Below are 19,099 nucleotides of genomic sequence, written 5' to 3' on the forward strand. Positions count from 1 at the left end.
ATGGAATTCTCCAGGCAAGAATACTGGAGTGGGTTGCCATGCCCTGCTCCAGGGGGTCTTCCTAACCCAGGGACTGAACCCAGGTCTCCTGCATTGCAGGTAGATTCTTTACCTTTAGAATCTAGAAATAATTCCTATATCTGAAGTTCCTCTGTCTGTAGCAAGAAGAAAAGGCAGGACTTAGAAGTAAGTAGTAGAGTAGGTGCCTGAAGTGACAAAAGGTGGTGACTAACATATCTAAATGCTTATGAGATCCTTAAAGAATAAACTTTAAGAAATACCTCTGAATCTTTGAGTAGGTGATTTTTTAAAGTGTGCAAAGTACAGGCAAAAAAATTACTATGTAAATAAGACATTTCCCCTCATTCATTAAAGAAATATTTACTGAGTGCCTATTATAACACACTATTCTAAACACAAGATATATACTGCATTAAATAAAACTAGACAAAATTCTTACCTTATTTTCTTCTCAAAAGTTGAGAAGGTAAAATGCATTAAAAAATAAAATAGCAATTATAATTACCAAGTTAATACACTGTAAAATGTCATTACTTGAATTTTCACTACTAATTGCTAACCGGAAAATAACCAAATTCTGTATTTCTGTTAGAATGGAAAAGAGTAAATTGAGAGAAAAAGTATAATTATGGCCATGGGATAAATATAAAATGCTTAGGTTAGCCTTCCTCAAAAAAAAAAAAAAAAAAAAAAAATCCTGGTAGTTTAGATCATCTGATTAATACTGCCTTACCAATAAAGTATTAATGTTAAATTAACACACTATATATGTATATAGATGTATTTATATAAGCATTGGAAATAATTGAAAAGAATACATTTAAAAATTATTTCCACAGCTATCTTTGCATGTTTTCCTTTTCTTATACTGTATAATTATTTAAAGTGGAGTCTGCATAATCTTCATGCTTGTGTGTTTTACAGTACTTGTCAACTACAAAAAGAGAGAAAAAGACAGATATGGATGGAATTTGTAAAATAAAATCATAAAATAGACTATATATTAATAAACACTTAGAATTTTCCAATAGTGGATAATAAAACAATCATGGCATAAAAAATCAAATTGTATTTTAAGAAAATAACTGTAAAAGTAAGTGAGCTTAAAGATTCACCAAAGGTAAAGAGACAAGTAAAGAATTTTATGGGACATGATCAAGTTTAGACAGTTGTTCAGTAACATACAAGAATGCAGAAAAGAAATCCAGTTCATCCTCAAATACATAAAAACCATTCCTGAGCTAATGGCTAAAATAAAGATGTTAGGATGACTGAATTTATTCTCACTAAGCTTTGACTTATAATTCTTATAACCGGGGAGATTTTAGTTCATTTTGGGAAAAGTTGTTGGAAATGTGACTTTGAGGAGATTGAACAAAGGTGATGCTAAGGATGAAGACAATAATGACAATGAAGATGAGAATGACTGATTATCACAGTTTAAAGTGTTTTATCTTAGATAAATTCAAGCTCTCAGCCATAATTAATGAACATGACTATTCTGAGGACTTTATACATTTCCAAATATGATTATTTCTATTATTTTTCTCTACTTGTCAACAGCTTATTTTAAGAATCATTGGGTAAACCATTCACATTAGAGATGAAAAGTTAGATGAAGGAAACAGAGTAGCATTCCACAACAACTTCTTCAATGTAAAAAAAAAAATTGAAAATAAAATTTTACTACTATTATTATTACCATCATTAATTTATTACATAGGATCTGATAAGGTCTCTGCATGTCATGCTGGTTATTGTGTCTTACAAAATTTCAGGTTTTTAAATAGCACATTACCTGAAATTTTCATGGTCTTCTCCAGACCGGATACTTGCAGCTCGGTCATTGGGAAAGGCTATCAGTGCATCCTTTAATAACTCTTTATTTATCTTATGATTGTGAATGCGTGTCATGGTTGACTGAAGCATCGCAACACGTGCATGGTCCTTGTACTGCACCAAGTCTTTCACCACAAACTGTCCCGTAGGATTACTGACCAAAGGGGATATACCTGTTAGAGAATTGAATATTAAGTTTAAACATGTTTTTTTTTTTTTGAACTTCCATGAATTAACAATTACACTAGAGTGCTGCTTCCAACTTAAAACTAAATCCCTAAGCAAATTCAGAAAATACAAATAATTAATAAATGGATCTACATAAAACAATTTAGTAAAATAATGCATGCATAAGTGATAAAAATGCATGCAAAAATACTAAAACCTGATAACTTGAAGGACTGGGTTGTCCCACATGAAACTGAAATTTTTATAAAGAGAACTGAATATCAGCAATTTCATATGGTTCAATGTATAAGAGATAACTGAGAATTAGTTGAAACAGTAGCAATCAGAAAATCTATGGAATGGTCAAAATGGTTTATATTATAGATACAAAAAAGTAAAAGAATAAAATATTAAAATATTTAATAAATTTTATATACCACCAAATCAGTGCTAGTCAAAGTGAGATCTTCAAAATGGCAGCATCAGCATCTACTGGAAACATGCTGGAAATTCAAATATTTGGGCTCCAACAAAGATCTGCTTACATCAATGATGGGATGTAAGACAGTGACATATTTTTACAGGCCCAGATACATGCAAAAGTTTAGAAGCATTAGATTAGATCACATTTGATATACACAGCTAAACATTAATGTGTTAAGATAATCCTAGAGTAACCAAAAGTAAACTAATAGTTGATAAGCGCCCCTAATAGCATACCAGGATTAACTTTCATCACAACTTTCTTGGTAGAAGGCTTGCAGACACTATTAAAATATAAATATATATGATGGAAAGGCTTCAGTGATGAAGACTGCAAATTTTCATCTGCCACTGAGCCAATAATCTCTATAAATTGCTTCACTTTAAAGACTCCAACTTGATGTGGAATGAATGAACATGTCACATTCTGAAAACAGAAGAAAAGTGATCAATTGCTATAGGCTGAATATTTTAGGCTTCCCTTGTGACTCAGCAGGTAAAGAACCTGCCTTCAATGCAGGAGACTTGGGTTCGATCCCTGGGTAATATTTGCGAACCCCTAAAACTCATGTTTTGGGTTGTTGTTCTGTTTCTATTTTTGCCATGTCATGCAACATACATGATCTTAGTTCCACAACCAGGGACTGAACTCATGTCCCTGAAGTGGAAGTAAGGAGTCTTAACTACTGAATTACCAGGGAAGTTCTGAAACTTTTGTTAAATTCTAATGCTCTATAAAACAGAATTAGGCGATTGAAGCCTGAATGGGATTAGTGTCCTTATAAAAGAGGGTGCACAGAGCTCCTTAATCCTTCCACCATGTGAGGATATCAGAAGAAGTCTGTGCCCAGAAAGAGGGCCCACACCTGACCATGCGAGCACTCCGATCTAGGATTTCCAGCCTCCAGAACAATTAGAAATAAATTTCAGTTGCTTATAAACTGTATAGTCTACAGTATATTCTTATAGCAGCTGAAATGTATAAAGAAAACAGAAAAATGTTAGGATAAAATAAAAAGCAAATAGAAAATGTTGCTTACAAAATTTTAAGGCAAGCTAGTTTATTGATGGTGAAAGTCTTTAGAAACATCATATACAGCTCTGACAAATCTTTAAGATACACATTATTAGAAAACTATCTAAAAAAACATTTAAGATTAATGGTACTGAAATACTTCCAGAATGGCAGAATAAAGGCCTCTAAAAAGTTACTCCTTCACAAACAGAAAGAGAACACTGGGAAAATTGTCAAAATTAACTTCTCAGCTATTTGAAAATTACCTAAAATATCACACAACGAACACTTCAAAAGTTGAATGAATCAGGCTACAAAGTTTAGCCTCATTCGCCACATTCACTTGACCTCTTGCCAACCAACTACCACTTCTCCAGGCATCTTGAAAACTTTTGCAGGGAAAACACTTCCACAACCAGCAGGAGGCAGAAAATGCTTTCCAAGAGTTCGTCAAATTTCATAGCATGGATTTTTATGCTACAGGAATAAACAAACTTATTTCTCATTGGCAAAATGTGTTAATCACAATGGTTTCTATTTTGATTAATAAAGATGTATTTCAGCCTAGTTATAATGATTTAAAATTCATGGTCTGAAATCACAGTTACTTTTGTACCAACCTAAACCTAGATACAGAGAAGGCAATGGCACCCCACTCCAGTACTCTTGCCTGGAAAATCCCATGGGCGGAGGAGCCTTGGTAGGCTGCAGTCCATGGGGTCGTGAAAGAGTCAGACACGACAGAGCGACTTGACTTTCACTTTTCACTTTCATGCATTGAGAAGGAAATGGCAACCCACTCCAGTGTTCTTGCCTGGAGAATCCCAGGGATGGGGGAGCCTGGTGGGCTGCCATCTATGGGGTTACACAGAGTCGGACACAACTGAAGCGACTTAGCAGCAGCAGAAGCAAACCGGGACACCATATTCAAAAGCAGAGACATTACTTTGCCAACAAAGGTCCGTCTAGTCAAGGCTATGGTTTTTCCAGTAGTCATGTATGGATGTGAGAGTTGGACTGTGAAGAAAGCTGAGCGCCGATAAATTGATGCTTTTGAACTGTGGTGTTGGAGAAGACTCTTGAGAGTCCCTTGGACTGCAAGGAGTCCATTCTAAAGGAGATCAGTCCTGGGTGTTCTTTGGAAGGACTGATGCTAAAGCTGAAACTCCAGTACTTTGGCCACCTCATGCAAAGAGTTGACTCATTGGAAAAGACTCTGATGCTGGGAGGGATTGGGGGCAGGAGGAGAAGGGGAATACAGAGGATGAGATGGCTGGATGGCGTCACTGACTAGATGGACGTGAGTCTGAGTGAACTCCGGGAGTTGGTGATGGACAGGGAGGCCTGGCGTGCTGCAATTCATGGGGTTGCAAAGAGTCAGACACGACTGAGTGAATGAACTGAACTGAATAAACAGAAACTGTCCCGAGGAAACACAACTGTTAGAGTTATTAAACAAAGACAATAAGTCAACTATTATAAATATGTTCAAAAAACTGAAGAAAAACATGTCTAAAAACTTAAAGGCAGTATGAGAACATCTCATAAACTAGAGCATATCAATATAGAAATTGTTTAAAAGAACAAATAAAGACAAGAGAATGCAGAAAACTCACAAATATGTGGAAATTAAATAATACATTTCTAAGTAACCAATAGGTCAAATAAGAAATTTCAAGAGAAATTAGAGAAAACTTTGAGATAAAGAAAAAAAATATGGGATGCAGCAAAAGAAGTGATTAGAAGTAGATTTATAGCTGCTGCTGCGTCACTTCAGTCATGTCCGACTCTGTGTGACCCCATAGACGGCAGCCCACCAGGCTCCTCTGTCCCTGGGATTCTCCAGGCAAGAACACTGGAGTGGGTTGCCATTTCCTTCTCCAATGCATGAAAGTGAAAAGTGAAAGTAAAGTCGCTCAGTCATGTCTGACTCTTAGCAACCCCATGGACTGCAGCTTACCAGGCTCCTCTGTCCCTGGGATTCTCCAGGCAAGAGTACTGGAGTGGGGTGCTGTTGCCTTCTCCAAGATTTATAGCAGTAAGCATAAATATTAAAAAAAAGATAAAGGCCTTTCATCAATAACCTAACCTCCATTTTAGGAAATAGAAAAAAGAAGAGCAAAAGGAAGTAAACAAAGCAAACAAAAGGAAAGGAATAACCATGAAATAGAGACTAGAAAGCAATGGAGAAAATCAACAAACCTGAAACTATGTCTTTGTAATGATTAACGATATTGAAAAAAATTTGAGCTAGACTCACCAAGCCACAATCAACAACAGCAAAAACTCAACTTCTTAAAATCAGGAATAAAAGAAAGGATATCACTACCACTCTACATCAATAAAAAGGAATATGACAGAATAATAAAACAATAAATAATCACGTGCCAACCAATTAGATAACCTAGATGACGTGGACAAATCCTAAGACACAAACTTCTGAACATGGTTCTAGAAGAAACAGAAAATCTGAATAGCCATAGGATAACTAGAGATTGAAACAGAAATCTGAAAACTTCTGACAAAGAGAAGTCCAGAATCAGATGGATTTGATGGTGACTTTTACTGGACATTTAAAGAAGAATGAACACCAGTTCTTCACAAAGTATTTCAAAAATTAAAGATAACATTTTCTAACTCCTTCCATGATACCAGTTTCACTCTAATGTAAAAAGGCATTCAAGAAAACTACAGACTAATGTCTTTTATGAATATATGTGCAAAATTCTACCAAATACTATCAAATTGAGTTCAGTAACACACACAAGGAGAAGGTGATGGCACCCCACTCCAGTACTCTTGCCTGGAAAATCCCATGGGCAGAGGAGCCTGGTAGGCTACAGTCTATGGGGTCACAAAGAGTCAGACACAACTGAGCCACTTCACTTTCACTTTTCACTTTCATGCATTGGAGAAGGAAATGGCAACCCACTCCAGTGTTCTTGCCTGGAGAATCCCAGGGACGGGGGAGCCTGGTGGGCTGCCGTCTATGGGGTCGCACAGAGTCGGACACGACTGAAGTGACTTAGCAGCAGCAGCAGCAGCAACGGACACAAAGGATCAATCACTATGTCCAACTATGCACAACTCCTTTGCCATGAAACATCACATATTTGGTCTTGAGAACAATTTTTTGGATAAGACTTCCAAAGCACATGTAACAAAAGTGAAAAATAGACAAGACTACATCAAACTAAAAAGCTTTTGCACAGCAAAAGAAACAGTCCATATAGTGAAGAGACATCCTACAGAATGGGAAAAAATACTTGTGAACCATATATGTGATAAAGGGTTAATATGGAGAATATATAAGGAACACTTACAAATCAAAAGCAAACTAATAACCCGGTTAAAAAACAGGCAGAATGATACAGGATGCTTGGGGCTGGTGCACTGGGATGACCCAGAGGGATGGTATGGGGATGGAGGTGGGAGGGGGGTTCAGGATGGGGAACATGTGTACATCTGTGGCAGACTCATGTTGATGTATGGCAAAACCAATACAATATTATAAAGTAATTAGCCTACAATTAAAATAAATAAATTTATATTAAAAATAAATTTTAAAAAAAGAAAAAGGAAAAAATGGAACCTAGCAAAGAATTTCTTAATATATTACTAGCAAAAATGTGATAAGATGTATGTTTAGAGCTCTGGTTATATCAAAATGCTGAAAGCCACACAAATATCAAAAGAGATTAAATGAATAAGATATGGAACACTTTATAATGAAAAAAAACAAATGGGCAGAGCACTTGAATACACATGTCTCCAAAGAAGACATATGAATGGCAAAAGGTATAAGAGAAGGTGCTCAACATCACCAATCATCAGGGAAATGCAAACCAAAACCTCAATGAGCTATTACATCCCACCTGTATCAAAAAAAATCAGATAACAAACATTGCTGAGGTTATGAAGAAAAAGGAACCTTTTTTGGTGTTTGTTGTTGGTGGGGATGTAAACTGATACAGCAATTAGACAGCAATTAGGGAAAATAGTATGAGGACATCTCAAAAAGATTAGAAATAGAACTACCATATGATCCAGGAATCCCCCTTCTAAGCATATATCCAAAGGAAATGATATCCATATCTCCAAGAAATATCTGCTTTCCCATGTTCATTGCAACATTATTTGCAATAGCCAAGAATCAAAAATAACCTCAATGTTCATCAATGAATGAATAAAGAAGATATGGTACACATACAGTGGAATGTCATTCAGCCTTAAAAAAGAAGGAAATACTGCCATTGCTGACGACATGGATGAACTCGAAGGACATTATTCTGAATGAAACAAGCCAGACACAGAAAGACAAATATTACATGAATTTTACATGTGAAATATATGTGAGTTTAAAATAGTCAAACTGTTGGAAGGACAGAGTAGAATGGTGGCTGCCTGGGGCCGGGGGTGGAGGGGGGTGGAAATAAGGAGATGTTCGTCAAAAGAGTACAAAGTTTCAGTTGCTCAAGATGAGTAAATTCTGGAGATCTAATGTACAGCATGATGACTATAGTGAACAATACTATATTGTTGACTACTATATTGATGACTATAGGGAACAATACCATACCTGCAGTTTACAAAGAGGGTAAATCTTATATCTTCTCACCATAAAATCAAGATTTAAAATTTGAGGTGATGAATATGTTAATTAGATTAACTGTGCTGATCATTTCAAAATGTACACATTTATCAAAACAATTGTGCACGTTGCATGTATGCATGCTAAGTCACTCCAGTTGTCTCTGCAACTCTATGGACTGCAGCCCACCAGGCTTCTCTGTCCATGGGGTTTCTGCAGGCAAGAATACTGGAGTGGGTTGCCATGCCCTCTTCCAGGGGAGCTTCCCAACCCATGTGCACCTTATTCCTATTTGTCAATTGTACCTCAATAAAGCTGAGGACAAGTAACATTGAGCATAAAACTGGGAATGTGTGGGATAATTATAAACTGTATATTTACTGCTACATTCCTCAGAGCACCTTGATTTGTATTCAAAGTTTTAAAGTTCCCCCTTTGTTTTATTACACTTTGTTTCTATAGTAAAAACTACATACATAAGAAAACTTATCCATATAAAAACTTTCATATGAATGTTTATAGCAGCATTCTTCACCACAGCCAAAAGGTAGAAACAATTCAAATGGCCATCAACTGATGAATGGATAAACAAAAGGTAGTATAGCCATACCATGGGATATGATTTGGCCATAAAAAGCAATGGGTTACTGATATTTCAACATTGATGAATCTTGAAGATATTATGCTAAATGAAAGAAACCAGAAACAAGTCTACATACTATATGACTATATTTATATGACATGTCAAGAACAGGAAAAATTTATAGGGATAGATGAGATTAGTGGTTATCAGGGGCTGAGGAATGGGGAGCAGGGGGAGTGACCACTAAAGGACACTGTGTTTCTCTTTGGGGTGATGCTAACATTGTGAAATTAGACAGTGCTAATAGTCACGCAATTCTGTGAATACACTAATTACCACTGAATTGTATACTTTAAGTGAGTAAATTTTATGGTATGTGAATGATGCTTCAATACAGTTGGTATTAAAGGAAAATAATAATTTTACCATACTTCCAAATACTTGGAGGCTAGTTGACCAGCCTGTGGAAGTCATAGTTCTCCAGTGTCCCCTACATTTCTTACATTCATTTTTTATTAATTTGAAACTTATAACTGCTCAAGAAATCTACAAATGTAGAGGGCTAACCCAGGGATCAAAACCAGATCTCCCAAATTGCAGGCAGATGCTTCAACCTCTGAGCCACCAGGGAAGCCCCAAAAATTGTGTTAGGAAATTAACTATCAGCTATGAGAGTCCCTTGGACTGCAAGGAGATGCAACCAGTCCATTCTGAAGGAGATCAGCCCTGGGATTTCTTTGGAAGGAATGATGCTAAAGCTGAAACTCCAATACTTTGGCCACCTCATGCGAAGAGTTGACTCACTGGAAAAGACTCTGACGCTGGAAGGGATTGGGGGCAGGAGGAGAAGGGGACAACAGAGGATGAGATGGCTGGATGGCATCACCGACTCAATGGACATGAGTCTGAGTGAACTCCAGGAGTTGGTGATGGACAGGGAGGCCTGGCATGCTGTGATTCATGGGGTCGCAAAAAGTCGAACACGACTGAGCGACTGAACTGAACTGATGGGATTTTTTGAGTTTGAAAATTTTATATAGCATAGGGAGTTCCCAGGAGTCCCACTCAATGTGAAATTTCCAAATTGGTTTCAGAGATATATATAAGTATATGTTCCTTTCTATGCCCAGAAGATTATATGCTGACCAAAATTTAAGTGGCAAATATACTTCAGGTCTGTCTTGCATTACAGAAATTAAAAACCTATGTGAACAGAAAAAAAATTGATGTAATATGAAAGGAAAGACCCTTTACTACACCCTCTTTAAATGTTCCTTTCTCAACAGTGATTCATTATCTCTTCACCCACATATTTATCAACTCTCATCCATGTATCTTCTCTAAACACTCAGATTTGCCCTCTACACTCAAACTGAATTAACATTTTCATATGGCGTCCACTTAAATTGTTGGCCATCCTACATATTTTCTCAACATAACCACTAGGGACAGCCCATCCCTAATCAACTGTAACTAATTTTATTCCTACCATAAATTAAAAGTCTTCCCAGGTGGCTGCGCTTTGCTGGAGCGGTTGTGAGGAGATACCCCATGCACAAGGGCAAAGGAGAAGCCCCAGCAAGACAGTAGGAGGGGCGAATTTGCATTTGGAATCAAACCCTATTCCTGCCAGAGAGGCTCAGAGAGCTCAAACAAACCTTGTGTGCACTAGGACCCGGGGACTCCACAGAGACTGAGACAGAACTGTGTTTGAGCATCTCCTGTAGAAGTATGGGTCAGCAGTGGACTGCCGCAGGGGCAGGAGCTCTGGGTGCAGCAGACGTGGGTATGGCATAAGCCCTCTTCAAGGAGGTTGCCATTAACCCCATCATAGAGCTACCAGAACTTACACAGGACTGGGAAATAAACTGGGAGGGCACAAAGAGAACCTTATGTGCACCAGGACCCAGGGAAAGGAGCAGTGACCCCACAAGAGACTGACCTAGACTTGCCTGTGAGTGTCCAGGAGTCTCCAGTGCAGGCGTGGGTTGGTAGTAGCCTGCTGCAGGGTAGGGAGCACTGAGTGTAGCAGTGCGTGCATGGGACCTTTTGAAGGAGGTCGCCATTATCTTCATTACCTCCCACCATAGTTTGGCCCCAGGTAAATAGCAGGGAGGAAACACAGCTCCACCCATCAACAGAAAATTGGATTAAAGATGTACTGAGCATGGCCCTGCCCATCAGAACAAGACCCAGTTTCCACCTCAGTCAGTCTCTCTCATCAGGAAGCTTCCATAAGCCTCTTATCCTTCTCCATCAGAGGGCAGATAGACTGAAAACCACAATCACAGAAAACTAACCAAACTGATCACATGGACCACAGCCTTGTCTAATTCAATGAAACTATGAGCCATGCCATGTAGGGCCACCCAAGATGGATGGGTCATGGTAGAGAGTTCTGACAAAACATGGTCCACTGGAGAAGGGAATGGCAAACCACTTCAGTATTCTTCCCTTGAGAACCCCATGAGCAGTATGAAAAGGCAAAAAGATAGGACACTGATAGATGAACTCCCGAGGTTCCTAGGTGCCCAATATGCTACTGGAGATCAGTGGAGAAATAACTCCAGAAAGAATGAAGCTGCTGCTGCTGCTAAATCACTTCAGTTGTGTCCGACTCTGTGCAACCCCATAGACAGCAGCCCACCAGGCTCTGCTGTCCATGGGATTTTCCATGCAAGAGTACTGGAGTGGGGTGCCATTACCTTCTCTGCGAAAGAATGAAGAGACCAAGCCAAAGCAAAAACAACACCAGTTGTGGATGTGACTGGTGATGGAAGCAAGGTCCGATGCTGTAAAGAGCAATATTGCATAGGAACCTGGAATGTCAGATCCATGAATCAAGGCAAATTGGAAGTGGTCAAACAGGAGATGACAAGAGTGAACGTCGACATTTTAGGAATCAGCCAAATAAAATGGACTGGAATGGGTGAATTTAACTCAGATGACCATTATATCAACTACTGTGGGTAAGAATCCCTTAGAAGAATTGGAGTAGCCATCATAGTCAACAAAAGAGTACTAAATGCAGTACTTGGGTGCAATCCCAAAAATGACATAATGATCTCTGTTTATCTCTAAGGCAAACCATTCAATATCAAGGTAATCCAAGTCTATACCCCAACCACTAATGCTGAAAAAGCTGAAGTTGAACGGTTCTATGAAGACCAACAAGACCTTCTAGAACTAACACCCAAAAAAGATGTCCTTTTCATTGTAGGGGACTGGAATGCAAAAGTAGGAAGTCAAGAAATACCTGGAGTAACAGGCAAATTTGGCCTTGGAGTACAGAATGAAGCAGGGCAAAGGCTAATAGAGTTTTGCCAAGAGAACGCACTGGTCATAGCAAAACCCTCTTCCAGCAACACAGGAGAAGACTCCACACATGGACATCACCAGATAGTCAACACCAAAATCAGATTGATTATATTCTTTGCAGCCAAAGGTGGAGAAGCTCTATACAGTCAGCAAAAACAAGACCAGGAGCTGACTGTGGCTCAGATCATGAACTCCTTATTGCCAAATTCAGATTTAAATCGAAGAAACTAGGGAAAACGACTAGACCATTCAGGTATGACCTAAATCAAATCCCTTACGATTATACAGTAGAAATCAGAAATAGATTTAAAGGGACTAGATCTGATACAGTGCCTGATGAACTATGGAGAGAGATTTGTGACATTGTACAGGAGACAGGGATCAAAACCATCTCAAGAAAAAGAAATGCAAAAAAGAAAAATGGCTGTCTGAGGAGGCCTTTCAAAAAGCTGTGAAAAGATGAGAAGCCAAAAGCAAAGGAGAAAAGACAAGATATACCCATTTGAATGCAGAGTTCCAAAGAATAGCAAGGAGAGATAAGAAAGCCTTATTCAGTGATCAATGCAAAGAAATAGAGGAAAACAATACAATGGGGAAGACTAGAGATGTCTTCAAGAAAATTAGAGATACCAAGGGAACATTTCATGCAAAGATGGGCTCGATAAAGGACAGAAATGGTATGGACCTAACAGAACCACAAGATATTAAGAAGAGGTGGCAAGAATACAGAGAGAAACTATCCAAAAAAGATCTTCACGACCCAGATAATCACAATGGTGTGATCACTCACCTAGAGTCAAACATTCTGGAATGTGAAGTCAAGTGGGCCTTAGGAAGCATCACTATGAACAAAGCTAGTGGAGATGATGGAATTCCAGTGGAGCTATTTCAAATTCTGAAAGATGATGCTGTGAAAGTGCTGCACTCAATATGCCAGCAAATTTGGAAAACGTAGCAATGGCCACAGGACTGAAAAAAGTCAGTTTTCATTCCAATTCCAAAGGAAGGCAATGCCAAGGAATGCTCAAACTACCACACAACTGCAGTCATCTCAAACGCTAGTAAAGTAATACTCAAAATTCTCCAAGCCAGGCTTCAGCAATATGGGAACTGTGAACTTCCAGATGTTCAAGCTGGTTTTAGAAAAAGCAGAGGAACCAGAGATCAAATTTCCAACATCGGTTGGAGCATCAAAAAAGCAAGACAGTTCCAGAAAATCATCTATTTCTGCTTTATTGTCTATGCCAAAGCCCTGGACTGTGTGGATCACCACAAACTGTGGAAAATTCTTCAAGAGATAGGAATACCAGACCACCTGACCTGCCTCTTGAGAAATATGTATGCAGGTCAGGAAGCAACTGTTAGAATTGGACATGGAACAACAGAATGGTTCCAAATAGGAAAAGGAGTACATCAAGGCTATATACTGTCACCCTTCTTATTTAACTTATATGCAGAGTACATCATGAGAAATGTTTGGCTAGATGAAGCACAAGCTGGAATCAAGATTGGCGGGAGAAATATCAATAACCTCAGATATGCAGATGACACCACCCTTATGGCAGAAAGTGAAGAAGAACTAAAGAGCCTCTTGATGAAAGTGAAAGAGGAGAGTGAAAAAGTTGGCTTAAAGCTCAACATTCAGAAAACTATGATCATGGCATCTGGTCCCATCACCTCATGGCAAATAGATGGGGAAACAGTGGAAACAGTGGCAGACTTCATTTTGGGGGGGCTCCAAAATCACTGCATATGGTAACTGCAGCCATGAAATTAAAAGACGCTTACTCCTTGGAAGAAAAGTGATGACCAACCTAGACAGCATATTAAAAAGCAGAGGCATTACTTTGCCAACAAAGGTCCGTCTAGTCAAGGCTATGGTTTTTCTAGTAGTCATGTATGGATGTGAGAGCTGGACTATACAGCATGCTGAGTGTGGAAGAATTGATGCTTTTGAACTGTTGTGTTGGAGAAGACTCTTGAGAGTCCCTTGGACTGCAAGGAGATCCAACCAGTCCATCCTAAAGGAAATCAATCCTGAATATTCATTAGAAGGGCTGATGTTGAAGCTGAAACTCCAATTCTTTGGCCACCTGATGCAAAGAGCTAACTCATTTGCAAAGACCCTGATGCTGGGAAAGATTGAGTGCAGGAGGAGAAGGGGATGGCAGAGGATGAGATAGTTGGATGGCATCACCGACTTGATGGACATGAGTTTGAGTAAACTCAGGGTGTTGGTAATGGACAGGGAAGCCTGGCATCCTGCAGTCTTTGGGGTCACAAAGAGTCAGACATGACTGAGCGACTGAACTGAACTGAACAGGTGGCACTAGTGGTAAAGAACACGACTGCCAATGCAGGAGACATAAGAGATACAGGTTCAACACCTGGGTTGGGAATATTCCGTGGATAAGGTCATGGCAACCCACTCTAGCATTCTTGCCTGGAAAATTCCATGGACAGAGGATCCTGGTGGGCTACAGTCCATTGGGTCGCAAAGAGTCGGACATGACTGAAGCGACTTACACACACACATATACACACAAACTTAAAAATAGCCTATTACTATCATTTCCCTCTATATATTTCATGCTGTAATATTTTTCTTGTTTCCTTGGTACTTGGCCCATTCCTAAGATAATCCTAGTCAAAATTGAAGTTGGATGCTGTGATAAGTTCTGAAACATCTTATTTCAACTAGCAAAAGTAAAGTATCAAAAGGATGTAGGACATATGCTCCCACATTATATATTCACCAGAGCCTTTATTTTCTTTGGGCTATTATTTTCAATTTTTTCTAAAACACTGCTATTTTAAAATCTTTCACTCATTTTGTTCCTCTCACTAGGCTTTCTCAACTTCCATCTCCACTCTCTCTTCCTTGTGTAAAGCACTTCTGTAGGAAATTGATAATCGGTCTTTCAGCTTCAAACTCTTTAACACTCGGAGCTGGCTGCTAAGAAAAATTGATTCCTGTGATTCCTGTGATCCTTGCCAGCTTCTCTGATCAGAGAAAATCAGCTACGTTTTGAAAGATATGCAGGTTACTGGAGAAAATGAATTACGCTGGTAAGGTCAAGAGACAGACTGAAGGAAGTCTCTGTGCTGTGCTGTGCTTAGTCTAAGTAGCCATTAAAAAGAAAAAAATTTTTTTTTTAAAGAAAATGTTTTGCATAAGGTGGTTAGCATGTGTTATTCTCTGAAGACTAATTAGCTCTATTGAAAATGGGGGGAGGGAGTGTCATTCTAATGAAGCAGGAAGAGTTATACATATGAGAGCAAAAGTGAGGTCGCTCAGTCGTGTCCAACTCTTTGGGACCCAGTGGACTGTAACCCACCAGGCTCCTCCCTCCACGGTATTCTCCAGGCAAGAATACTGGAGCGGGTTGCTGTTTACTTCTCCAGGGGATCTTCCCAACCCAGGGATCGAATCCAGGTCTCCCGCGTTGCGGGCAGACACTTTAACCGCTGAGCTACCAGGGAAGCTCATACATATGAACTACATGCATTTAAACATGTATGCAATAGCTCTTGATTGCAACTGGGAGAAAGCTTCCATCAATAATTTTATGAACCATATCACTATGCATCGGAGTAAAGATGATAAAGTAAGAACCTGAGGTGAAACAAACCACTCCTGTCTAATGGTGTTTAGAGCAAGACTCAGCAAACTTTTTCTGTTAATTACCAGACAGTAACTATTTAGGCTTTATGAACCATACAACTCACAACCATTTAACCTGCCCTTGTAGCATGAAAGCAGCTATAGACAATAGGTAACAAATAAGAGTGGCTACATTCCAATAACAGTTTACTTAAAACAAAACAAACAAAAAACAAGTGGCAGAGGGTCTGGGACAGAACTGTCTGAGTAGTGAGAAAAAGCAAACCCGACATCCACAAGCTGTCCTTAGTGCTCACAGGTATGTCTTGGCATTCAACTTCTGTGCTCTGCATCGATAGCTCTACAAGGCCTCCGCCAATTAAGCATTTTGTTTTCCATTTGAAAATTCAACTCAACCTTCATGGTCTGGCTCATACGTTGCCATCTTGGCAGACCTTTCTATCTGGCTGGAGGTTCTATATCACCTTGTTACAGATCTGTTTTAAGACATTTGGCATTCTTCTTGAACTCTACGCCAGCCTCGACTCCCCCACCCCTCACTGTGCCCCCGATGCACGGTGCCCATGAACGGTAGTTGCAGGGCACTTTCCACACCAGCCTCTTAAGAGCTGGCCTGGGAGGATGCATCTCTCAGCAAGTCCTCAGACTCTAGTGCCTGCTTTCCCCCTACCGCCTCGCCTCACAGGAGTGCATAGACCTGGGCCTCTTGGTGGCAAAACTGCCGCCACCACCTCTCTCCTGGCACTGGGGCCGGAAACCAGGCTGCAGCCTCTGCACATGGCACTGGACTTCCATTTCCCCTACATGTGTGCACTCAAGCTTGGCCAACCATCCTCAGCTCTTGGGATGGGGAAGAGGGCCTGGTTCCCATCACCGTTTCACCATTTGCTGCTATTAGCAGCCGCTGGCTCAGAGGCTTCCTGCCTCTGGTCCCTGGGTTCCAGTGCCCTAGACATGGGCTCCAGGACCATGCCTGGATGCACCCTTGTGAGAGAGGGTCAAAGCTCCGTGCTGGATATTTAAGTTTAGGGGTCAACATCCTGGGCACATAAATAAATACTCTCTCAGAAAAAAAAAAAAAAAAAAAAATCCATAGAAGCAGAACTGTTTTGCACTTCTTTGCTTTCTCTACAGGTTTTTTTTTTTTTTTTTTTTTTTTGGCACATGAAAGGCAGGTAAGAAATAATTACGAATATTGTACAAGTACTGATACAAACCAATACAGGCTTCCCTGGTGGCTCAGACGGTAAAGTGTCTTCCTGCAATGTGGGAGACCCAGGTTCAATTCCTGGGTCAGGAAGATCCCCTGCAGAAGGAAATGGCAACCCACTCCAGCACTCTTGCTTGGAAAATCCCATGGACAGAGGAGCCTGGTAGGCTGCAGTCCATGGGGTCGCAGAGAGTCGGACACAACTGAGCGACTTCACTTTGACTTTCACCAATACAAAAGTATTCATAACCAGGCCACAAAAGAGATTAAATTTCTAAACACTGGTACAACAAATGTAGGTTTTAATCCTATGCATGGCTTTTTAGTCAACCTTAAAATATTTAAAGCATGTGAAACATAGAATGATAATCTTACCTGTATACATCCTTCATCAATCTTGCCCTTTTGAGGATCAATTTTAAAATGTGCAGTTTTTTTAAAGTGGTACATCAGAGGAAGGGATTTGGATCGATTTTGCATAACACAATGAATCTCTGAATGTCCACCCATGAAACAAGGTGCAAAATTAAGAATCCTTCCAGGATCAAACTGTAGTAAGACTGGAAGTCCTGAGCCTGTCAGGGCTAATTCTATTTTCTGAAATGAGCCACCTATAAAAGCAATAATAGTTTGTTAATATTAAAAGTGTTTTGGGAACCCAGAATATATTTGCTCAGTCCAAAGAGTGTCATCTGAAAGACTTGATGAGACATGGGTATCCAATTCAATCTTTCATTCAACAAAGTTACTGAATGCCTTCTCTGTGTCAGTATTTTTCTAGACCTTGGGAGTACAGTAGTGAATAAAACAGGTGATGTCCTTGCTCTCATGGATTTTACATTCTAGTGAGCTGACACTGACAATAAAATAAATAGGTAAAGTAAGGTGAGACAGAGTACAATGTCTTGGGGATGCTCATTTATATTGGGAACTCCAAAAAGAATTGATAGGGAGATGTGAGCAAAGATATAAAGGACCCTGGAAGAAAATCATGGGAAAAAAATTTTTTAAGTCTATTCTAAATACAGCAAACAGCAAATACAAAGACTCTAATGTAGGAATGACTTGGCATGCTCAAAAAAAAAGGGGGGGGGGAACCCTTAGGAATGAAGTATGGCTGCAGAAGAGTAGTAGAAGAATGGTAAGAAAAGATCCGACATAAGATATACTTTTGACTGTAGAGATAACAAAATTTGCTGACTGACTGCAGTAGAATTGGAGATTGAACACAATAAATGATGATGCTAAGGTTTTTGGCATAAGCAACTGAAGTGATGGAATGAAATGGAATGAAGTGACGTAAGAAATGAAGTCATTTTTTGAGGCAGGAAAGACTTCAGGAGGGACAGGCTATGGGGAACCAATAGTTCTTTTTGGTTAATTTTGAGACATCTGGTAGAAATCCAAGTGGAAATGTCTTATTAGGTCACTTATTGTATTTGTCAGCTTAGAGTGAAGATGAAGAAGGAAGGACTGGGGTTGTCAGGAGAGAAGAGAAGCTGGGTGAATACTAATCTCAGATCAGGAGAAAGTGAATGAGTGGAGGAATGTAGTAGTAATGGCAAATACCAGGACTCAGTTGGGATTAATGGTTTTGTGTTTTTCACTGGCCCATTTAGCTTCTGAGGTGCAGCCCTGGAGTAGGCTGAGAGTTGAATTGAATCAGATTAGAGGTTTTCCACTCAGCCACAGTGGGAGTTGAGCCAAGAGGTTTACATATACTTGGGGGAAAGTGAATAAAATTATGAACAATGGAATATAAGCTGAGCAACAATGTAAATGTGAAGTTTTGGAGATAGAGTACTAGAAAAGAAGGTAGTCACTATGAAATGAGGGCTTTGATTGAGTGAAAGAATAGTTTTGCAGAGAAAGTATTACAACTAGAATGCCAAAAATAGGGTTTATATTTCTTCACTCATACTCTTACTAGCCAATCCAAGATTCTAAGGCAAACCTAGCATCTCTATCTCTAGCCTTTGAAAACTAGATTAACTTGAAAGCCTAGAATAAATGTTCTGTCTATGGTCAGCAGACAGAGCTCAGTATCATCAACTATAGCATAAATAGTAACAAAGCAATCAATTTATGCCCTAGGAACACTGTTCAACTCTGCTCAATGACATCACTCATACCAACACACAAATCTTCTAGACTCTTATCTTGCCATGGTCATCTTTCTGGATTTCATCACTCATCTGCCTATATTTTTATTTTCTCTTTGATCTTTCTTGCTAAACTGAACTTCA

General features: G+C 39.3%; 1 protein-coding gene across 4 annotated transcripts in view; it reads right to left on the reverse strand.

Moving 5' to 3' along the window:
- Nucleotides 1–19,099, reverse strand: part of CFAP47 (cilia and flagella associated protein 47) — a 562,308-nt gene that overhangs the window by 522,413 nt on the left and 20,796 nt on the right. For 3 of the 4 annotated variants that reach the window (XM_070784977.1, XM_070784976.1, XM_070784975.1), the window contains exons 8-10: nt 17,229–17,464; nt 2,749–2,938; nt 1,820–2,033 (exon numbers count right to left, since the gene is read on the reverse strand). In XM_070784977.1, the coding sequence (XP_070641078.1) occupies nt 1,820–2,033; nt 2,749–2,938; nt 17,229–17,464 (640 nt within the window). Of the gene's footprint in view, nt 1–1,819; nt 2,034–2,748; nt 2,939–17,228; nt 17,465–19,099 lie in introns of those variants that run through there. The other variant, XM_070784978.1, reaches the window with a different exon arrangement.

The sequence above is a fragment of the Bos indicus genome, chromosome X (genome assembly GCF_029378745.1).
Source record: "Bos indicus isolate NIAB-ARS_2022 breed Sahiwal x Tharparkar chromosome X, NIAB-ARS_B.indTharparkar_mat_pri_1.0, whole genome shotgun sequence".
NCBI lineage: Eukaryota > Metazoa > Chordata > Mammalia > Artiodactyla > Bovidae > Bos > Bos indicus.